Below are 23,310 nucleotides of genomic sequence, written 5' to 3'. Positions count from 1 at the left end.
CCACCCAGTCTGCCAATACCAGTTACTGGCCTAATGAAAAACTGCAGGTTTTATTGTTTAGTAAAAATTAAATTAAATTATTATTTAAATAAATAATAATATAAGTTGTTTAAATAAGTAAAATTATTGTTTAATAGAAAATTAAACAATTATTACAGTTTGTATTTGTTATATACTATGGTTTGACGCCAAAGGAAGACAGGCAAGAGGAAAACAGGAAACAAGAAGGGAAAGAGAGAAAGGTGGAGAGTCTGGCTGGAGGAAGGACTTCCTTGTCTCTCTAGAACAGCAGCAGCTCTGCACGAGCCACATCTACCTGCTGCTTATTAGGGAAGGTCATTCCTATCACTTACCACACTACCTTGAACACTCTAGCATCTCCCACCTAGTACAGTTTCAGGTTGGGTCCTTATTACATTTTTGTTTGGAGAGAGAGAGAGAGAGAGAAAGAGAGAGAGAGAGAGAGAGAGAGCGCATATCTATGTCCATGTCCACATGCCATAGCATTTATGGAGATCAGAGGACAGGGGCAATTGGTTCTCCCTTTCTACCATGTGTGTCCCCCAAGCTTAGGTCTTTAAAATATTATTTCTAAGCCAGGCAGTGGTGGTGCACACTTTTAATTTCAGTACTCGAGAGGCAGAGGCAGGCAGATCTCTGAGTTCAAGACCAGCCTGGTCTACAGAGCAAGTTCCAGGACAGCCAGGCTATACAGAGAAACCCTGTCTCTGATATATAGATAGTGAAATCATCCTAAAGCTTCATGTGGACATCAAGTCTTTGTAGTTTATGTTCATAGTTTGTAGGTAGATCCATCCCCTCATCACAGTTCTCTGGCACAAAAGTGTCTGGTGACTTATTCTTTGCTCCTGGAGATATAAGGTAGCCTCCCGACCTTGACCACACTTATACAAACTGCACAGCTTGAGACTCGTACTGAGGACACTTTTACCAGATTGAGCCTGTGTCTAGAGTCTGTTGGTCATGCAAGTCAGGACTCGGCTATCTGTGTTTATCTTTCAGTGCACTGATGTATTTGCCCTCACAGGTACTGTCCTATTTAACACTGTAACCTTGGTACTGATAGTGAATTTCACTACTGTGAGTTTAGTGCTGCACACACAGCTTTGGTGTTAGTGTCTTTTCAGGGCTTCAAGTGCCCGGAACAGTAGGGGTACAGTTTTGACCTCCTAGGCTTAGACTTTGGGTTGTGTTTCATGAATGCAGCTCTGAGCTGGGAGTGCCCATACTTTCCACTGTAAAGTAGCGTGCCTCCTGTCTACTCCCTGCCATATTAACAAGCTGCAGCCACCTTAAAAGCTAGCCTAGCATTCTCAGGGCAGTAGTCTGTGGGGAAGCCCAAATCCCCATCAAAGAAGCATTTGGCCTCTGTGTCTGTTCTACTACAGTGACAGATCCCAGTGTGAACATGCCAGCCACTACAGCCAGGGTTACAGAGACCTGTGTGGGCTGCCCCTGGAGAGGGGTGTGTGTGTGTGTGTGTGTGTGTGTGTGTGTGTGTGTGTGTGTGTGTGTTTAGAATAAGTACTACTGAAGAATTGGGAAACATAAACATTATGTAAATTGTTTGTGTGTCATAATTTTAATTTTAAAAGATGCCTTACTTCTCTAGAAACTAAAGAGATTGTATTTCGCTTTATAAAGAAATGAATCTATTTTGCATTATTTAACTCTGAAGCCAAATTGTTGCTCATCCAAGTCAAAATGGCCTTATTACTATAGAATGCCCCCTAGAATTCTACATTCAAATATAGAGGTTGCTACTAGTTATATCTGAAAGAACCCACGCTACTTGACAACTACAGCCCTATTTCACGTTCATATTTCTCCTTCTGGGAACCCTCAAACCACACAAAGGTAGAAAGAGGAGGTAATGGCCCCACGGAGCCATCTGTGGTCCCATCAACTCTTTCTCTTCCCGCTCCTGTACCGAGGATGGAAGAGAACAGAGGTGCACCTCCAAGCATGGCTGCTCAGTGACTGGAGTCAGGAGAAAAGTAAAGCAGAGACTGGTAAACTCACCTAAGCATAGTGACAGAGCCTCTGAATCCCCCAGGAGCCACCCCTTCACCAGGACCTGTGCAGACTGACGTTCCGGAAACTGAAGTGTCATAGAGCCCAAGGAGGTAAAGTCTGATTCTTAGAGGGGCATATTCCCAAGTCCCTGAAGGAATGCCTCTGGGCTAGAGTTGTAGCTGTTAGTGGAGTGCTCACCCGGCACGCCCAAATCCAAAGGTCCATCTCCAGAACCACATCAGATAGGAGTGGTTGTGCAAGCCTGTAATCCTAGCACTAGGGGAGCGGAGGATGGGGATCAGAAGTTTAGAATCAGCCTCAGCCAGCTAGTAAGTTCAAAGCCAGCCTAAGATGCAAAAAGTAGCTCAAATAAAATAAAAACAATGTTGTAACCTAGCCTGGGCGGGGAGGGGGGGCTGAGAGGGCAGCATGGTTCTCACAGTAGAACCATGGGTTTGAGAGCAGCCTGAACGCAGAGTAAGACTCTCTCTCTACTTGTCGCCCAGCTTCCCATTGCCACTCAGTCATTCGAAGAGCACTTCCAAAGTGCCCTGCCCTCACCAGGCACCCTTGTTCAGGAGTGCCAATCCCAGACCAGTAAGACTCGGTGGGGACATTCACTGCCAAGTTTCTGAGGTTTCCTCCTGTGTTTGGCTCTGACTTCCAACGTACTTCTGACATTCTAGTTGGAAAATTGTGAGAGCACTTAGTCCTGAGCAGGAATGGCTCCTGGTGTACCCAAGATAGAGCCCAGGTGTGGTCGGGAAGCACGGGGCACCTCTAGCCCCCGTCTCCATCCCCAACTTCAAGTTTAGCTTCCTAAGAGTTCCTGACCTGGAGTTCAGCTTAGCCAGTAGTGTTTGTCTCTGAAAAGCTGCGTAGCTCTGTCACCTCACCTCTACCTCTCCTCTGCCTCTCTTCATCCTCTATCCCCAGATGGGAGTAAGTGCTCAACCCCTTCCTAGTGATTCTGTGCAGACTGCGTGCCTGGTGACAGTCACAGACCAGTCAGTCAAGAAGTTCCCTGTCTCACAATGTGCCATCCACTGTGGTCTGTGTCCCAAACCCAAACTCTTTAAGTAGCTGAAGGCATTCTGTTAAGCTTGCCTGGCAGTTAGTCACTGGATGACAGGGTCCCTGAAGGAAGGACTGTCCCCTAAGCCTCTTCTGGTCCAACATTCTCAGTCCTTACAGCCACATCCCTAAGGGATACAGTGTTTCCACTCCTCACCTGGTCCCACCTCTGCCATGGCCAGTGCTGAGGAAGCATGAGTCAACTACAGTGATGCAGCCAAAGAAGTCTCACCTGAGCCTGCCTCCAGACATCACCAGCACACAGCCCTGACCCAGCCCTGCAGGCCTCTCTCTTCTTGCAGGGTTCTGAACATGACAAAATGAGTCTTGTTGCAGCAGCCATGAATAGAGGCAGGCTACTGCAGCAGGCCAACCTGGAAACCATGGGCTCCTAGCTCTCTTTCCGTCTCCTGTAGCACCCATTCCTGTGTTCTGGGTGAGGAGAACCCCGTGGGGTTCTCAGAAACCCACCTAAAGCCTCTGTCCCCCATACCTCCTGCTGTTTCTCTAGATGTTCTGAGAAGGCACATTTTAAACTCAGAGTCTACACTTAAATTCTTTTCCCTTGTTGACTTAAGGAATCATGTGACTGTCAGTCTAGGGGACAGGGAAGGGATGCTGTAGAGTTGCCTGGGAACTTTTGTTTTAAATTTTTTTATAAATATTTTTATTTTATAATTAATTTGATTTTACATATCAGCCACGGATTCCCCTGTCCTCCCTCCTCCCACCCCCCAGCCTTCTCCCCAAATCCACCCCCCATTCCCACCTCCTCCAAGGCAAGGTCTCCCCTGGGTAGTCAGCCCAGCCTGGTAGATTCAGTTGAGGCAGGTCCCATCCCCTCCTCCCTGCACCAAGGCTGAGCAAAGTGTCTCAGCATAGGCCCCAGGTTTCAAAAAGCCAGCTCATGCACCAGGGACAGGTCCCAGTGTCACTGCCTGGGGCCCTAAACAGTTCAAGCTATTCAACTGTGTCACTTATCCAGAGGGCCTGGTCCAGTTCCATGGGGGCTCCTCAGCTATTGGTCTACAGTTCATGTGTTTCCGCTAGTTTGGCTATTTGTCCCTGTGCTTTTTCCAATCATGAGGTTTGCAGGCAAATGGATGGAACTAGAAAATATCATCCTGAATGAGGTAACCCAGACTCAGAAAGACAAACATGGTATGTACTCACTCATAAGTGGATACTAGATGTAAAGCAAAGGATAACCAGACTGCAACTCACAACTCCAGGGAGGCTACCTAGTAAAGAGGACCCTAAGAAAGACACAGGGATCGCCCAACAACAGAGAAATGGATGAGATCTACATGAGCAAACTGGGGGTAGGGGGGAGGTAATGGAGGCAAGGGTCAGGGGAAAGAGAGCTTAGGGGAGTGGGAGATCCCAGCTGGATCAGGAACAGAGTGGGAGAACAAGGAAAGAGATACCATGATAAACGAAGACCCCATGGGAATAGGAAGAAGCAGAGTGCTAGAGAGGTCCCCAGAAATCCACAAAGATACCTCAACAATAGACTACTGGCAATGGTCAAAAGAGTGCCTGAGCTGACCTACTCTGGTGATGGGATGGCCGAACACCCTAACTGTCATGATAGAACTCTCATCCAGTGACTGATGGAAGCAGATGCAAAGATTCATGGCCAAACCCCAGGTGGAGCTCCAGGAGTCCAATCAGCAGTGAGAGAGAGGAGGGATTATATGAGCAAGAGATATCGAGGCCTGGGAACTTTGAATACCAAGCAAACGTTCATGGAGCATCTGCATTACTCTAGTTTAACAATGAGATGCTTCATTTAAAGACTGGTTCCAGTTCCATTTGCTACTCTGGTAAAAAGCCAAGGGTTGTCTAGGGAAGGGGCACTGTCTGCATAAACACTTCCTGTCTGGTGACTGTATTACAGGGACACTGTCCCTGACAGTGAGTGAATGAGTTAGAAATGTTGGGCCTGGCCAGTGACCTCAGAACAGAGCTCTCCCAGATCAAAGTCCTGTGGGGCTCCCCTTCTCCCCGAGCTCCTAGAGGACAACCTGGCACATGCCGGTCCAGGGGTCACAACATCACCTGGCCCTTTGTGAAGCTGTCCCACCTCTCTGAAGAGCCAGTGGATTCCTCCAGCCGTTCAGTCTGCTCAGTTTTGAGAGGGAGACCTGCAGCCACCTTGGCATGTGAGTGTTGTCAGCAGACACCCAGTTGGTACTCATGCCAACACTAACCAAAGCGCTGACCTGAGTGCTGCACCTCAGGCTGAGGGGATGCTTCCTGCATCAGAGCTCAGATCTGCACATGTTTGTGGGAGGTGCACCCTTTGGCAAACCTCTATCTCCCAAAATATCCACATTACAATTCATAACAGTAGCAAAATTATAGTTATGAAGTAGCAATGAAATAATGGTAGGAGCCAGGCGATGGTGGGCACGCCTTTGATCCCAGCACTCGGGAGGCAGAAACAGGTGGATCTCTGTGAGTTCGAGGCCAGCCTGGGCTACAGAGTGAGTTCCAGGAAAGGCGCAAAGCTACAGAGAGAAACCCTGTCTCGAAAAACCAAAAAAAGAAAGAAAGAAAGAAAGAATGTTAGGGCTGGGGGTCACCACAACATGAGGAACTGTATTAGAGGGTTGCAGCATTTGGAAGATTGAGAATGAGATCCACTGCCCTAGATTGTAAGTCCAGGGTGGCCACCCAAGACTCTGGGTGAAGCCAGCTGCCCCATCAGCAAGCCAGACCTAGCCTCCACCCTCCCTCTACCCTGCCTCACCCCTACTCTGCCAACTCACCCCTTTCCCTAGTCATTGCCTGCCCTGAAAATAAATGTGTCCATCCTCATAGTGTGACAAGGGTGATGTTCTTTGTCACCTGTCACATGCCAAGTCTGTCCTCAGTCACCGAGCTGCACCCACCCCTGTGATGAGGGCTGTAAGACAGTTACACCAAGTCAGTATTGGGGTCCAGCCCCTCCATAGTCTTTCCCAGAGTTCCAGAAGAGACACTACCAGTGGCGAATTAATTAATCTGAGGGATTCTCGAATAAATCTATGTACACGAAACTGTTTAGTCCATTCACTTTACTCTTCTAAGTCAGTTCTCTCTCTACACAGCGTCTGTCTGTTCTGCTCTCGTTCTTAGCTCCTCTCTTGCTGATTTCTCGCTGCACTTTTCTGCTGTTCTCTGTAAGTTCTATCCTCATCCTCCATCTTGTTCTTCTAGCTCCGCCCCAAGTCTGAGGTTCTCAGTTATATATATACCCATACAAAGCAGCAAGTCCTGGCTAAGGCAGGGCCACACAGGCTTGAATTCTTTCAGGGTTAAACAGAGAAGTGATAAGATCCACCCAAAGAGCAGTAATTGCCAGCTATCATATACAACCCAAAAAGGAATGAATAATGGGAAATAGAATCAACTGAGGGCTAAATTGGCTCAATATATCTAAGAAGGGATTTCTGTGCTCAAAATTTGCAAAATTTGCACGAGAAACAAGACTTTGTATCTAACATCTGCCTGGCCTTGGTGGTTGTCTCTATATGGATAGTTACCTTATTTTCAGGAGACTAGCAGGTGGTCTGGATGCTTGTCTATCTGCAGTCTGTGCTTGCATGTTTGAGAGGTATCTCAGATAAAATACTTTCATCCGGAGACAGTCCTGGCCAGATGTTGCTAATGACGCTAATTACAGAAAGGCCTGAAATTAGGGGTCTTGGCTGTGTCTGATGTTAGCACAGTTGGAGGATGTTACCCAAAAACTTTAATTGTATAGAGGAAATTGTGCCCAATGAATGATCAACACACTGTTCTAGGAATGGAAAAGTTACAATAGCACATGAGAAATTCTTAGCAGGAAATGGCTAATACTCAAAAGCCAACATCACCAAGACTCTTTAAGTCTTGGCTTTGTCCTCTGGAAAGGCCCTTGGCTTCTTCCGGGTATAGCTTTGTCATAGTCAGCTGAATTCCTACTTCGTATTTCTGTGACCCACTGCAAGTCAGGAGTGGTTTGTCCTGAGGAAACTGAAACTCTGTGTGTCATTCTAACTCTCCAGCCCCTTGATTTTCACAGACCCCTTTGAGGAAGGCAGGACATTTGTGACTGCCCAGCAGCCACAGTTCTGGACTGTCTTGTGACCCAGCACTCCAGCTGGACAACAGCACTTCCTGACCCTCAGTACACCTGCTTAGGTCACCTCATGACTCTGAGATGAGAGGCCAGCAGGATGGGAGAGTGCTAAGGACTGACCCCAGGTGGCCTTGGTACAGGGGAGGAACCTTGAGCACCTCACAGTCTGCCTCCTAGAGCTTTCTGCAAGGATTCCTCCCCAGCTCTGAGCCTCGCAGGCTGTGTGGGACGACATCTAGAGAACTCAAAGAGCACCACTTTGCCCTAGGTGCCACCTCTGGGAGTGTCTTACCTGGGGGGCTCTCCTCCGTGAAAACAAAAGCTTTCTCCACTTTGAAGCTACACAGGAACAGCCATGGATCTCACAGGAATCTGCAGCCTCCTAGCTTCAGATAGATCATCACCTCTGACCTCCCATGTTATTCCTCCTTTGCTCTTGTAGGCCACAGTGAATGCCCGGCCCCAGCGAATCCTCGACACATCCTCGCTCACCCAGTCGGCCCCAGCCAGCCCGACCAACAAGGGCATGCACATCCACCAAGTGGGGTAAGTGGCTTGCCAAATCCTCTCCACTCTGGTGAGGTCCCAGATGCTACATCACCGCCAGGTCCTTGCTTTCCTCTCCCTTCTCCTCTCTTAGCACTTCTCCACCCCTCTCCATCCTCTCTCCCTCCTCCCTCCTTTCTCCCTAAACACACATGCACACGATGCCCCTTTCTAAACTTCTTTCCTATCCCAAGAACACTTCATTTGCACACAGCTTGACAAGAAACATTGAATGATGTCTGATTCCTATGGCCTTTGGAACTTTTTCAGAGGACCTAGTTCTCTATGTAGGTGAGCAATGGGGTTGGTTCTACACTGCCACACCACTTTCTGCTCAGGAAATGGTGTGACTGACTGGGCACACCAGTTCTGGATTATGTTATCTTTTCCTCACTGCCTTGGTTCATTCCTGTCTAGTGAAGGATGCATCTCAATGCCTGCCAGGGAGCATGCACCAAGGACAGTCCTACTTAGCTTCAGCAAGTGGCAGGCCAGGCGGTTGCACATTTCTGGGGGAGACATCTCTGGGAGAGAGGGCCTGGGATCTCATCTCTGTGTTGTGACCCTCAGTAAAGCATGCCGTCTGATCTTCTCGCAACTGCAGAGGCTCCCCCCCAGCATCTAGCACCAGCAGCTGTAGCCTGACCAATGATGTGGCCAAGCAGACTGTCAGCCGTGACCTGCCCTCCAGCCGCCCGGGCACTGCGGGCCCCACAGGGGCCCAGTATACCCCTCACTCCCACCAGTTCCCTCGAACACGAAAGATGTTTGACAAAGGCCCTGATCAGGTACAAAGACATGAGCTGTTTTGCAGCCTCTCATGACCTGTAAGCACTCCGTGTCAGGACAGGGTGCTAAGGACTTTGCTTTCCTGACATTCCTTAGTTTGGGATCATTCTGTCCCTGTGGCCCAATGCCAGCTACTGCCTTTGAGACACAGTGGCACCCAGGTGCAGCACCCTATCTGCAGGTCTGGTCTTCCTACAGCTCATCCTCCTTCTAGGTTGGCTCATCTGGGCCACTGCATGAGTCACTATAAGCATGTGTAGTTAATTTGTTTTTCCCCTCTGTGGGTAAATAGCATTCTGTCTTCACTTGATTTGGCCACTGCTCTGTGATCTTGTTCTGAATGGCTTGTTTGATTTTTTTCCATGAGCACTCGATTACTCTATACAAGCAGGCACAAGCTCTTCCTTTAACTAAGCTGGAAAAAATGGTCCAGGAGAGAGAACCACATCCTGTCAGCCATTGCACAGTAGAGAGGGATATTCAGGGTGTCTCTCAGCAGTAGAGGGTGCCATGGCTCACTTTGTCATTTAGGGAATAAAGAAGGAGCCACAGCTTGGAGCAGTAACACACACCTGGAATCCCAGCACTCAGAATGTTGGGGTAGGAAGACCACTGGTTCTATACTGCAAGTGAGAAGAGCACAGAATGGTCATCTGTCACAGCATTGTTCACTGTGACCTTTGTCTTAAGTTAGACATTCTTTCAAGTGTAAGAAGTCGAGGAGTACCAGAGTTACTGGCACAACCATACAATCCTGACACTCAGGAGCCTGAGGCAGGAAGATCAGGACTTCCAAGCCAGATTGGGCTCTACATAGTGAGACCCTGTCTCAAAGCTAAAGTCAGTATAGGAACAATGAGATTAAAGCATTTCCTCCTGATTCTGCTCTTTCTCAAACACTCCCAAGACCACAGATGATGCAGATGATGCTGCCGGACACAAAAGCTTCATTTGTGCTACGATACAGACTGGGTTCTGCGACTGGAGTGCCCGCTACTTTGCCCAGCCAGTCATGAAGGTGAGTCCTGAGTTCTTTGCCACAGTGGAACCTTGGCTTCCACAACCTTGGTGCTCACACCTGAAGCTGGGGTCCTCATGCTGCTTTCTTCTTCCCCATGTATCCCTGGTGCTGGCCTTGGAGTTTGATCTTTGTTCCTCAAAGTCTCTTCCTAATGACACAAAGCCCCAATCCTGTCCCCATCTTTGGCTCACTGGGGTCTGTTAGCCCAGCTGTGACCTGAGCAGGTGGGCCAGGATTTGCAGGGGTTTGGGTTAGGTGGAGCTCAGTCACATTCAGCCTTCCTTTGGTTTCTGTGGATTCTGTCACACCTTACACCAAAGCGCTGTCATGGTACAGGCATCAGTAGTTAAGACAGAAGAGCCAGCCACCAAGTGGTAGTGGCACATGACATGCCTTTAATCCCAGCACTTGGGAGTCAGAGGCAGGAGGATCTCTGTGGGCCAGCCTGGTCTAGAGAGTGAAGTTCAAGACAGTCAGGGCTACACAGAGAAACCCTGTCTTAAACAGAACAAAAGAAAACAAAAAGAAAAGCAAAGTGGCCAGCTTTGCTTCCCTCATCTCTCCTTAAAGAAAGCACAGGCAAAAATCTGCCTGTCTAGAACTTGCCAGCATCACATGTTACCTTGTCTAGCTCCCTCACGGAGGAGTGTGCTCAGACCTATCCATGTGCCATGCTTGGTGACTTAGCATTCTGGGGACAATGGGAATTTACTCTGCCAAACTGCCTTCTGGGTCTTACTCTTCCTTAGCTGTGATGCAAGATGTGTCAAGACTACAGATTTGTGCCCAAGCTAATGGCCCCAAAACTGCAGCAGCTACACTTGGTCAGCCTCTGAGTTCATGCAAGAGCTGCAGAGATAGGCTTTTAGGTTTGTCTGTAGGTCTGAAGCAGATTCTTTGAACATCTTCTCCTTCCTGCATATTGACAACTGAAAACCGAGACCCTCAGCTGCTTCTTAATTGTATGTCAAGCTAGATGCCCAAGTAAGTTCTCTGAAAAGCATTCAAGACAAGCATTAAAGGATAAAACGGCCAAACTTCCTACGTCTTGGGCCACCATTCCCTTCAAACTAATCATCACTTTGTTAAGATGCAAAATAATATATAAAAATCAAATATAGATGGTCTCTGTGAGTCCTTATAAAAGCAAAAACTGAGATCCACTTAAATGTTTAACAGAGACTGGGTGGTTAAAAATTCTGAAATGTGGTTGAGGGCATAATTTAGCAATGAGACACTTGCCTGTCTTTCCCGAGACTCTGGATTCCATACAAGCACTGCAAAAACAAAATAAAAATACAGTCTCCTCCAGGCTGGACCAGGGTGTGACTCAGTAATGGACAGCTTGCCTATTGTACTAGAAGCTACAAGCTCCATCTCAGGACCATCAAAAAAATAAAATAATAATGAAGAAGAAGACATGAAACATTTGATCAAATATTATTGAAACTATTAAGCAAATTTTTGGATGTTTTTGTTTTCGTTTTGTTTTGTTTTTGGGGTTCTCAAGACAGGATTTCTCTGTGTAGCCCTGGCTGCCCTGGAACTCACTCTGTAGACCAGGCTGGCCTCAAACTCAGAGATCCACCTGCCTCTGCCTCTGCCTCCCAAGCGGTGGGATTAAAGGCATGTGCTACCACACCTAGCTAAGCAATTTTTTTTAATTAAATTTGAAAGTTAATTAGTAGCAGCCAGGTGTGGTGATGCATGCCCATAATCCCAGGTTTCAGGAGGTTGAGGAGGGAGGATTGTGACTTCATGGTCAGCCTGGATCATATTTGAGACCCTATCGAAAACCAAAACAGATCAAAAAGTTAATCGCATAAGAAAGTGCTCATGACAAAAGCTTTTAGACAAATACTAAGAGCTGAACCTCCAGAGTAACAGCAATTCCATAGACCCCACATGCTCATGGGAAATCCTAGAAGGGAACTCGGTGACCTCGGACACCTTGGTGGTGGTGGCACTAAGCATAGCTTTTCTGCATATATTTCTGGCTCCTACTCTCTTGGTACCAAGCATGAAGTGTTGGAATGCAAAGAAATCAGCGTGCAGATCTTCCAGGTGTGAAGGTCAAGCTGTAGGAACAAGCACAGGTCCACGGCTGCCTGCTGCATTTACTTCCCAGTGGCCACGTTATGCTCACACAGAAGGGGAACATGTCCTTCTCGTCCAACAGGAGGAGAGAGCAATCCCTAGACTTGTGTAGTGAGCAAGAGCTGCCTAGGTGGTAAAGAACCCACACTGAGGGCATTCAGACACTGGGTGCCTCCAGAGTTGTCCTTTAGAGCCATGTGGACCATTGAGAAGTTTACCAGCATTTGGTTTCTTGATATAGTTTGTACTTATGGCAGGTGAGGTTGAATAATGCAAAAACAGACTCCTGCTTCCCTCCCACCTTGGTGGCAGGGACTGGCAGTAATGGTGACTTCTGGGAACACTAGTGAGAGACTTTTCTTGAAGGCCTTGAAAATTGCCTGTTGTCTGTTGTGTTATGTGGTGAAAGGGAGGGAGGGAGCAAGCAGGTGGCCCAGAATGCGCTGCTGCTCGACTTAAAGCTGAGCTCAGTGTGTTCCCACAGGGCTGCCCTAGAGCGACAGGCCGTCCCAAGTACAGGGCAGTGGGCGAGAGTCCCCAGAGGCTGGTGACACGGGCTGGGCCTGAGGCAAGGGTCTGCTGTGCAGCATAGGCTGGCTCTCCTCAGCTCACCATAGACTCCAGTGCCTCCATATTCTCCTTGTAGTCCTGGGGCATGTGTGAGAGTTGCCACCACAGGAATTAGGTAGGGACGTGGACACTACAGAAGCAGTGGCCAAAAAGACCCCCTAGGACCGACTGTCCCATACAGAAGCCACAAGGAACACTTGGCAAATAAGCAAATGGTTGTTTTCCTGGGACCCTGATGAGCCTGTGGTGGCACCAGTGTCGTGACTGGTGTTCTTTGTGATCCTGGGGGCAAACTCAGTCTCAGAACTGAGGGACTTGAAGTGAACTTTTAGTCTTCAGAAGGGGAGCAGGCCATGCTTTATCCTGTTTTAAAAGGGTTTTCCCACTTGTGCCCAACGGTATAAAAGACAGTCCTTGTCTTCATCACCCCATGGTGTGTTGGTGTCACAGTGCATCAGGGCCTTCCGCTGCTGGCCTGCTTACAGAAGTAAACATTCTAAGGCTAAGGTTGGACCTCAGGAGTAAAGAACTTTGAGCCTTAACTGCTGTAAAAGTGTGTAAAAAATGAAAATAGAGTTCAGATAGGAAAAGTATACTTCGTGTATGTCAGTGATCACCTAAAAGGGACTTGAGTAAAGAAAAGTTAATTTCGGCTCACAGTTCCAGGATGCACCTTATAAGGCAGTCACAGGAGCAGGAGGCAGCTGTCCCATTGTGTTCGCAGTCAGAAAGCAGGAAGAGACCAAGGCTTGTGCTCAGCTCACTTTCTCCTGTTTATTCAGTCCAGGACCCAGGCACCTAATCTGCATAACCTCACCAGAGGTTCATTCCCATGGTGATTTTGAATCCCATCAGTTGACAGAATCAGCCGTCACGTGGGACAGCAGTGAGCACCCGGTGGTCAGGACTAAGTGTCCAGGACTCATGGTCACAGTCTGTGCAGGTGTGCAGGGGCCGAGAAAGGGCTCTCCCTGTGCTGGAGTCCACAGCTCAACAGCTGCTGTGTGAGCAACAAAACAATCCACAACTATGTCTTTTGTACGGACCACAAAACAATGTTAATGACAGCCTGTCATGTGCTTAAAGAAAAAAAAATATTGAATTTAGTTTTGTTTTTTGTTCTTGGTTTTTTGTTTTTTGGTTTTTTTTTTTTTTTTTTTTTTTTTTTAGTTTGGGTTTTTTGTTTGTTTTCTTGTTTGACTAGTTGGTTGGTTTGGTTTGGTTTGGTTTTTTGAGATAGGATTTCTCTCTGTAGCCCTGGCTGACCTCTGTAGACTAGGCCGGCCTTGAACTCAGAGATCCATCTGCCTCTGCCTCTGGAATGCTGGAATCAAAGGTATGCATCACCATATCCCAGCACCGAATTTAGTTTTAAATAGTAATGTTTTTCTTCTCTTAGCTGGCAAGTTTCAAAGATTAGTTCTGTCAGGAACTTGCTTCATAAAGGAGTGGGGAAGCAAACGTCCTCAAATGCGTTAGTACTGGGAAGGTGCCACTGTGTCATAGAGAGAGATTTGGCAGTCGCTGTCAGAATTAAGTGGCAGAACCAGTGGTCCTTCTGAGGAGTGCATTCTTTTGTTTTGTTTTGTTTGGGCATGATTTTGTTTTTTCAAGATAACGTCTCTCTGTCTAATAGTCCTGGCTGTCCTGGCTGTCATTGAACTCAGATCTGCCTACCTCTGCCTCCTGAGTGCTGGAATTAAAGGTGTGGGCCACCATGCCCAGCTGAGGCATTCTTAAGTCATTGTGTGTGTGTGTTTGGGGGTGTATGTGTGTTTGGGTGTGTGTGTCTTGCTAGTCCAAAGGTGTGCTATGTAACACTGTAATAATCAAGAACTGCTACATCCGCAGACTGGGTGAATACCACACAGCCATGATTTGTGTCTCTCTGTTAGGACGTGGTAGGATGCTCATCCAGACGCTGAGTCTGGGGACTGCCCAACAAGCTGATGGCCAGGGGCTTAGAGGGTTTGAGTCAGGTTTTACAGTATACATTTCTGGGTCTGGATTTTTTAGAAAGGATAGTTACTCATTTTACAATTTAAACCAATTAAAATACAATTTTAGTTGGAAAAAGAGCTTTAAGAGTCAGTAAACTGTTGCATGGCACTATGAACAGTAGGTGTCAGCATGTCAGCACAGACCTGCACCTCAACCCAGGCTTTACAGGTGCTCTCTGGTTGCAGGGCCTTTTGCAGTTCTTACTCCTGGGAAATCTACACATCCATGAAACTGGCTCAAAGCACATTATTAAAAAGCCAGAAAATGGAAATCATGAGGCTAAATGAACATAATCACCATAATACACACAGCTTCATCTTGATTTTGCTGCATTTGCTTCGTGTGCTGTGGGGTTGCTCCTCTCTCTCGTGTGTGAGTTCTGAGTCTGTGGAAACACAAGGCTCTATGCTGGCTCTACTCTCTTCTGGTAAAGCTGGAAAAGTGTCGCTTCCACCCTGGAAGTCAGGAATGACACAAGAGGGAGTCCTGACTGTTCTTGAACCCTTCAGAGGGAGAGTCAAACAGTACTGAGCTTCCTGAAAGGAAAGGGAAGGCAGTACCACCTCCAGGGAACTGGAGCCTTACACCTCTGTCAGAAAGGATGGACTCCTCGGGCTCCACTTGCCCATGGGTCTCCAGAGACTGAGTATAAAATACCCATCCCTCAGGGCCTCTATACAGGCTTCTGTGTGTGTGTGTGTGTGTGTGTGTGTGTGTGTGTGTGTGTGTGTGTGTGTGTGTGTGGTGGAGGGGGGGGTGTCTGTGTGCACGCATGTGTGTGCCATGGATCCTAAGACAGAGTAGAAACCATCCTCAGTAATGTGAGCCTGGCAGAAGGGAGCATCCTCTGCGACAAGACACCAATGCCCCCTTTCTCAAAGGAACACAACTCATAAGCCCCTGGTGGAAAGGCAGCAAGTGCTGCTCTCCCCAGACACTTGGAGGACCCTCCCAACTCAGAAAAGTTTAAGACAACACCTTATTTCAAGAGCCACCAGAAAAATGGTTGGGATTCTCCACAAGGGAGATGAAGCAGTCTCCACACAGCCCACGCGTAGAACCTGAAACACAGGCCCTGCTCACGGCCCCGCAGCAGAGAGACCTTCCTGACCAGCACCAGGTCAGCTGGGCCCGGCAGCAGGCTCAGCAGCTGATGTCTGACATCCAGAACATAGAAACAAGCCCTGAGGTACCCACGAGGAGGAGCACAGGAACTGCTGAGGGAAGCACAGAGTAACCAGTGAGATGTGAAGTGGGAGTGAGAAAGGTAGCCATCCCGGCAGCAAAGCCCAAGTCCACCTCAACTCCCTACACTGAGCATCCAGCCAGGAGAGGACAGAACTGTTCACCTTGGTCTCTGCTATTCTGCACATGAAGCGTGGAATTCATTTAAAAGTGTAAAAGGCTCAAAATTGTCAGGCAAGCGCTGTCAAGAAACAGAAGCCAGTCATAGCGGGGACTCAACTCCAAGACAACCCAGATGTTGGAACTAACATATGGAATGTGAAATAACTGTCCAAACAGTGAATGCAGAGCAGGGCACCATGTTCCACCCCATAAACCCCAGCTCTTGGAAGGCAGATGTAGGAGGATTGTCATGAGTTTGAAGCCAGCCTTGGCCATGCTGTGACTTCCACAACATCCTGGCTACAGAGTAAGATCCTGTCATAAATATAAAATAAAATACAGGGGCTAATGAAAAAAAGTGGAGAATATGCATAAAGAGACTAGCCAATGGAAAACTAAGAAAGTCAAAAAAGGTCCAGTGAGATGGCTCATCAGACTTAAAAGTGCTGGCGACCAAGCCTGGCAACCTGAGTTGTGTGTGTGATCCCCAGGACCCACACTGTGGAAAGAAGGAACTGACTCACAAGGTGGCCTCCAGCCTCCATACAGTTCACCTTGATGTATGTACACACACACACACACACACACCACAGTAATTAAAAAAAGAAATACCAAAAATGAAACACAAAATGAGAAGGAAAAGGAAAATTCAGATCCCAGCACTTGGGAGGCTGCAGTAATTTGAATGTATTTGGCCCCGTAAGCTCACCGGGAGTGGCACTATTAGGAGGTGTGGCCTTGTTGTTGGAGGAGGTTGGATGACACAAGCCTTTAATCCAGACCTTGAGGCTGGAGGGCACACCTTTAATCTGTGCCACACCTTCTGTTGGAAGTGTATCACTGTGGGGGTAGGCTTGGAGGTCTTTTTCTCAAGCTTCACTCTGTGACAGTCGACTTCTTGTTGCCTCTGAGTCGAGATGTAGGACTGTCAGCTCCAGCACCATGTCTGTTTGTACAATGCCATGCTCCCTGCCATGATGGACTGAACCTCTGAACTGTAAGCAAGCTGGTCATAGTGTCTCTTCACAGCAATAGTAAACCCTAACTGAGACAGAGGTGTAGTCAGGTAGATCTCTGTGAGTTCAAGGCCAGCCCTGTCTACTTAGTCAACCCTGTCTCAAACAACAACAACAAAATCACCTGTCAGTGGGTCAGAAGACCTGCTGTTAAGATGGCAGTGTTCCTCAAATAGATCTGTGGACTCCCAGCTATCTCTTTGAAAATTGACAAGCTTGACACTGAATCCCTATGGAAATGTGAGGAACGAAAAGACATAAAAGAGTAAAGAAACAAGGCGACTCATACTTCTGATTTCAAAATTTATATGGCTGCACAAATTAAGTCCATGTGATCTGGACATGAGGACAGAAAGGTAGCAAAGCATGCCTAGCATCACTACTGTGACCATAAACACAACTCAGAGACAAGGCCCTTTAACATGAGCTACCGAAGTTCACTCGATTATAGATAAGCAACGTGAGTCCTCTTAGCTGTTAAAGGAAATAGCCTTTGTCTCTTTCAGTCACTCACAAAAACTTCGTAATTTAAAACATTAATTATATCAAAGAAAACTGAATAGTTTTACCAGTTGTTACCATTTGACTGTGTAGTGTTATAGTGTCTCCCACCCACAGGCTCACCACTGAGAGCCTCGGTCTCCAGCTAGTGGCACTGATTTGGGAGTTGGGGCCTCCTTGGGGAGGTAGGTCTCTAGGAAGGGTTAGGGTTAGGGAAGATGTTCTTGTCTCCAGCCCCTTAGTCCACCTTGATGTGAGAAGCCCTGCTCCACCACATGCTTCTTGCCGTGATGCCCTCCCTCACCACAACCCAAGAGCAATGGGGCCATGGGCTGAAACCTCTCATACTCCTGGATAGCCCAGACTGAGCTGGAACTCAGTGTGTAGCTCAGGCTGGCCTCAAATTTGTAGCATTTCCTACCTCAGCCTCTTGAATGCCAAGAGTAGAGCCATGACCATTCCTGGTTTCACCTTTTCTTTTACGTTGTGCATGTCAGTGTTTAGTCACAGCAGCTGAAATCTGACTACCACAGCTAGCAGTTCCAACACAACTTTAAGGAAGAAGAATCTTCCTTAAATAGAAATACAGAGACACAGGTCTAGACTCTTTCCAGTGTGCTACATAAAGACAACATGAGTCTGATACCAAAACCAGATATGTTGTAGGAGAATAAACAACAATCCAGTAGACCTGAAGTCGTCCACACAGCATTAATGAGGAAAACACACACTTAATTACTGCTGAGCACATGGACCACCCTTTGTGTTGACTCAGCGTTAGAACCAGTCTAAGTGACCACAGCAGCATGAAGGAAGACAGACTGCACAGTTGTCTTCATAGCTGCAGAGAAAGCATCTGACTACGACAAACTCAGGAACTAGGGACAGAAGTAAATTCCTTTCCTTTTTGAAGGACACCCACAAAACCTTATAGTTAGCATCATTCTTGTTAGCAAAAGGCCTTGCTCAAACCAGCACAAGGTAAGGATGTCTGGCTTCACCATTTAATACCCTACCAGAGGCCCTAGACCTGTGTACATCAAGGCAAAGGAAGCAGTGTTTGCAGGTAGGGAAGGTGAAATGAGGCCATCTCCACCCCAGACACCCTGTGTGCCTGGGAGGTCCAAGCCTGCCAAATGCTGCTAGAGTGAGTTGAGGTCAGTAGGCTTTCCGCTTACAGAGGTGTGCTGTAAAACCCTACATCTTTGTCAGAAGCAACTAGAAACTGAAATGTAGTATCAGTGGCATTTGCAAATAACACTACAAAACAGAAGTACTGAGGTAAAAATCTTTTTAAAAATATTGGAAATTATAATACTGTAAAAGAAATGAGAGAGGCCATATTCATAGGTGGGAAGGCTCAGTGGCATGTAGGTGCTGGGCCTCCCTAAACGGCCACTTAAAATCAATGCAGCCCTGATCAAAGTCCCAGGAAAGCTGTTTGGGCAAAAAATGATGAGCTTAAAACATGGAGAAAAGTGATGAAACTCCAAAAACTAGAAATTTTGCAATAGAACAAAGCTACAGGTTTTACACTGTCCAATCTCAAGACTGTCAAGTTAGTAATCAGGACATGTGTGGAACTAGAGCATTGATAGACACATAGATCAATAGGATAGGATAGAGAGCCCAGAGACGGCCACACAGGCAGGTTCCATTGATTTTCAGCAAAGGTGTGAAAACAGTCCAATTCAGCAGAGATGTTTCAAAGAAACAGCCTTGATCTCCTCCACCTTACCAACAAGTAACACAGTGAATTGTGTTCCCACATGTAAAACCTTTGGGTTAGGCAGAGCCTTTTGTAAGATACAAAAACCACAAGCCATACAAGAAAACAAAATGATGAATTGGACTTCATCAAATAGGTACTCAGACATTTCACATGACCATCCTCAGCTACACAGCACGTTTGAACACAAGCCGGGATATACAAAACTCTGTGTCTCTGTGTCTTAGTTAGGATTTTTTTTTTTTTTTTTTTTTGGTTTTTAGGTTTTCAAGACAGGGTTTCTCTGTGTAGTTTTGGTGCCTGTCCTGGATCTCACTCTGTAGACCAGGCTGGATCTCACAGGGATCCACCTGTCTCTGCCTCCCGAGTGCTGGGATTAAAGGCGTGAGCCACCACCACCCTGCTTACCTTAGTTAGGATTCTTTTTGCTGTGATGAAACACCATGACCAAAAACAACTTGGGGAGGAAGGGTTTATTCAACTTATACTTTCCTATCACAGTTTACCATCAAAGGAAGTCCAGACAGGAACTCAAGCAGGGCAGGGACTTGTTGGTAGGAGCTGATGCAGAGGCCATGGAGGGGTGTTGCTTACCAGCTTGCTCCTCATGGCCTGCTCAGCCTGCTTTTTTATAGAATCCAGAACCACCAGCCCAGGGACAGCCCCACCCACAGTGAACTGGGTGCTCCCCCATCAGTCACTAAGAAAATGCCCTACAGCAGCAGTTCTCTACCTGTGAATCTCAGCCCCTGTAATTGGATTTTTCTTTGGGCCGCCAGCTCACAAAAAAACAACAGGGAGACTTAATATTAATTATGCAAGCTCAGCCAATAAGTTGGGCTTGTTTCTAACTAGCTCTTATAACTTAAATTAACCCATGTCCTTTAATCTACATTCTTTTACATGGCTCAGTTACCTTTACTCTGTACTGCCCATGCTGCTTCCTCTCCATCTTGCTGGCCACTCCTCCTTCCCTCTTCCCAGCGTCCTCTGTGCCTAGAGATCCTGCCTAGCTATTGGCCATTCAGCTTTTTATTAAACCAATCAGAGTAACACATCTTTACAGTGTGTAAAACAGTATTCTAAAACATTTCCCCCTTTTTGTTTAAATAAAAAGGAAAGGTTTTAACTCTAACATAGTAAAATTATATACAATAAAAATAATTGTCAGGCAAGAATTTATAATAATTCAGAGAAAGTACTGTACTAGCTATCCTGTCTTGGTGAGTCTAAAGTTTTGTACCTAATTTACTTTCTACCATGACTAAGGAAAACTGTAACTGTCTAGTCTTCAACCCCATCAAAGACCTGAGAAGGATATAATACTACCTAAGTAAACAGGAAGTGCAGAGTAAACAACTTCCAAAACTATAGAAATGACAGAGACTTCTGGCTGCCTAGACAGTCACCCAAGGTTCCTCTGCAACATTGGGGCATCCATCCTCAGCCTACAGGCCTAAAATATCTAACAGACTTTGCTGTGAAACAGGAATTGTGAAGGACTGTCCCACCTTGTCTTGGCAAACTTCGTCAGTCTTGCACCTTTGTGTCCTACTTGTCCAGTTTGGACGCTCACTGTCAGCAGTCGAGGCCAGGGCAGTTTCTGGCCAGCTTTTCAACAAAGAAAGCAAACTCCATAGGAGGCTCTTCAGTGCCAGCATCCTTTTATGAAATAGATTGGTGCTGCCAGGAGTAGACATGTCAATGAAATATCTTACTCATTGTCATGAAAATCCTTATGTTATTAAAACATTTTAAATGACATATTCTGTAGTTCTTTGAAGTGTTTGAAGACCACCTATCTGAAATATATCTCTGTATGACCTTGAAAACATACCTAACATGACTATAAATTTGATTGTTGTAGAAGACTATTAACCTGTATTTCTTTTTTATCCTAAATAGCTTTCAAGCCTAGAACTTTACATTACAATACCTTAAACAAGAAATAGAAACATATAATATAATGTAACAAAAATAACCTAAAATTTGTATCAATACACAAAAAATATCTTAAACAAGAATAGAAACTTATCTACAGTATAACAAAAATAACCTTAAATTTGTATCAATATACAAAAATCCATACCAATGTAAAATATTTGAGACCAGTAGTTGTTTTTTTTCTTTTTAGCTTGAAAGTAGATGCAATAATCTACCCTTTTATCCTATTATTCCTGTAACCCCCTTTTCCTTTTCAAAATGAAATTCCTGAATCTAATCGACTTTGTTCAGCTTTTTTACTGACCATTACCAGTAACAACTTGTAACCAACCCCCCTAAATGATGACAACTATCCATAACCCATTGAATGACCAAAAACCACCCAACCCACCTCTTGGGAATATAGATGTCATGTTTTCTAGACTGCTTCCTGTTTTCTGGAGGTGATGACATCTTTAGGAGACCCTGAAAAAATTTAAGATAATGGTCAAGTCCTGGGAGATCTAGCTGTTGTCTAGTTTCTGTGTGATGGGAAAGTGTAGATCTTATCTGAAGTCTGGCTGAAGTGTTCTGTGAGGCTGGACCATCTCAGCTAGCAGCCTTGAAGCTGTTCTGGATGCAGAACTCTGAGGAAACTGCAGCAGAGGCATCTGAGAGGCTGGGTCACCTGGGCCACCCATTTTCATTGGTGTTTGGTGCCCTTGCTCTGAAAACTCACAAACTTTTAAAGGTAATATACATAACTGCATTAACATAAGTATGGAATGTGTGGTGTGTGCAAGTCAGTTAAAGATGATTTTTTTGTTCTATGTTTGAGCAGGTAAAAGGCATCTGTCAACTTTATAAGTCCATTTGGACTGCATAACCAAACTGTAATATAAACTACTATCCATGCCATATGAAAGGGTGGCATGTGATAATAAGTTATGAGGACTCTGTAGCCAATAAGATTTATCATGTCTCTTCCAGTCTCAGAGCTATTCCCATGCAGAGGGACCAGCTTACATGTCACCTGTCCTATAGTCTTTTTTGGCCATTTGTAATGAATCTTTCTCTGTCCCACCAGCCAGCTCCCAAATCATGATGTAAAGACAGTATTAATTATGAAAGTTTACCCAATAGCTTAGACTTGTTTTTAGCTAGCTCTTATACCTTAAATTAACCCATTTCTAGTCATTATGTGCTGCCGTGTGGCTCATGCTGTTACCTCTCCTGCACGTCTTCCTTGTTCTCCATCTGCCTGCTTCTCCACCTTCTTCTCAGCATTCTCTCTGCCCTGAAAATCCTGCCTAGCTATTGACTGTTGAGCTTTTTATTAAATTAATCTGAGTGACACATCATCACAGTGTACAAAAAGATTATTCCAGAACAAACTCCTTTGAGTGTTGACCTTTTCACAGGGGTTGCCTAAGATCATTGGAAAACATATTTACATTACAGTTTATAACAATAGAAAAATTACAGTTATGAAGCAACAACAAAATAATTTTATGGCTGGGGGTCACCACAACATGAGGAACAATTTTAAAGGGTTGCAGCATTAGGAAGGTTGAGAACCACTGCCCTACATACAGGCTTGCCAGCAGCCCCATCTTATGCAGGCACTTTCTTAATTGAGGCTCCCTCCTCTCAGGTTGACTTAAGCTTATATCAAGTTGACATAAAACTAGACAACACAGCCTGGTTCTGTGAGTAAAGGTGCCAAGCTAGCTGACCTGAGTTCAGTTCCTAGGTCCTTCACGGTGGGAAGAAGTTGTCTTCTGACTTCCATGTGCGCACCATGGCATGTGGCACACACTAAAATAAATAAATGTTTAAAAATAAGAATTGCCAGCTGGGCGGTGGTGGCACATGCTTTTAATCCCAGCACTCTGGAGGCAGAGCCAGGCAGATCTCCGTGAGTTCGAGGCCAGCCTGGTCTACAGAGCAAGATCTAGGACAGGCACCAAAACTACACAGAGAAACCCTGTCTCGGAAAAAAAACCAAAGAGGAGGAGGAGGAGGAAGAAGAAGAAGAGCCTTTCATTAAGAAAATGAAGTCAAGCCAGGCAGTGGTGGCGCACGCCTTTAATCCCAGCTCTCGGGAGGCAGAGGCGGGTGGATCTTTGTGAGTTCAAGGCCAGCCTGGTCTACAGAGCAAGATCCAGGAAAGGCGCAAAGCTACACAGAGAAACTCTGTCTCGAAAAACCAAAGAAAGAAAATGAAGTCAGCTAGGTGTGGTGATGCACGCCTTTAACCCCAGCACTGTGAGAGCAGAGGCAGGCAGATCTCTGCAATTAAGGCCAGCCTGGTCTACATAGTGAGTTCCAGGCCAGCCAGAATTACATGGTGAGACCTTGTCTAAAAGTGGTTCACACCTTTAAGGCCAGGATTCTGGATGCAGAGAGAGATAGATCTCTGAGTTCAAGGCCAGCCTGGTCTACAGAGTGAATTACAGGACAGCTAGGGCTACACAGAGAAACCCTGTCTCAAAGAAAGGAAGAAAAATATTGGGGCCTGGTGGTACATGCCTATAATCCCAGTACTCAG

At 46.2% G+C, this 23,310-nt stretch overlaps 1 protein-coding gene across 3 annotated transcripts in view; it reads left to right on the top strand.

Moving 5' to 3' along the window:
- Nucleotides 1-23,310, top strand: part of Rptor (regulatory associated protein of MTOR complex 1) — a 347,185-nt gene that overhangs the window by 305,113 nt on the left and 18,762 nt on the right. For all 3 annotated transcript variants that reach the window (XM_052755707.1, XM_052755706.1, XM_052755709.1), the window contains 3 exons: nt 7,662-7,765; nt 8,370-8,553; nt 9,462-9,572. In XM_052755707.1, coding sequence (XP_052611667.1) covers nt 7,662-7,765; nt 8,370-8,553; nt 9,462-9,572 — 399 coding nt within the window. The remainder of the gene's footprint in view (nt 1-7,661; nt 7,766-8,369; nt 8,554-9,461; nt 9,573-23,310) is intronic.

This window comes from Peromyscus californicus, unplaced genomic scaffold (assembly GCF_007827085.1).
Source record: "Peromyscus californicus insignis strain IS unplaced genomic scaffold, ASM782708v3 Scaffold_3__1_contigs__length_106647218, whole genome shotgun sequence".
NCBI classification, from domain to species: domain Eukaryota; kingdom Metazoa; phylum Chordata; class Mammalia; order Rodentia; family Cricetidae; genus Peromyscus; species Peromyscus californicus.
The sequence above is the reverse complement of the archived record's forward strand: the minus strand, read 5'-3'. Positions and strand labels throughout refer to the sequence as shown.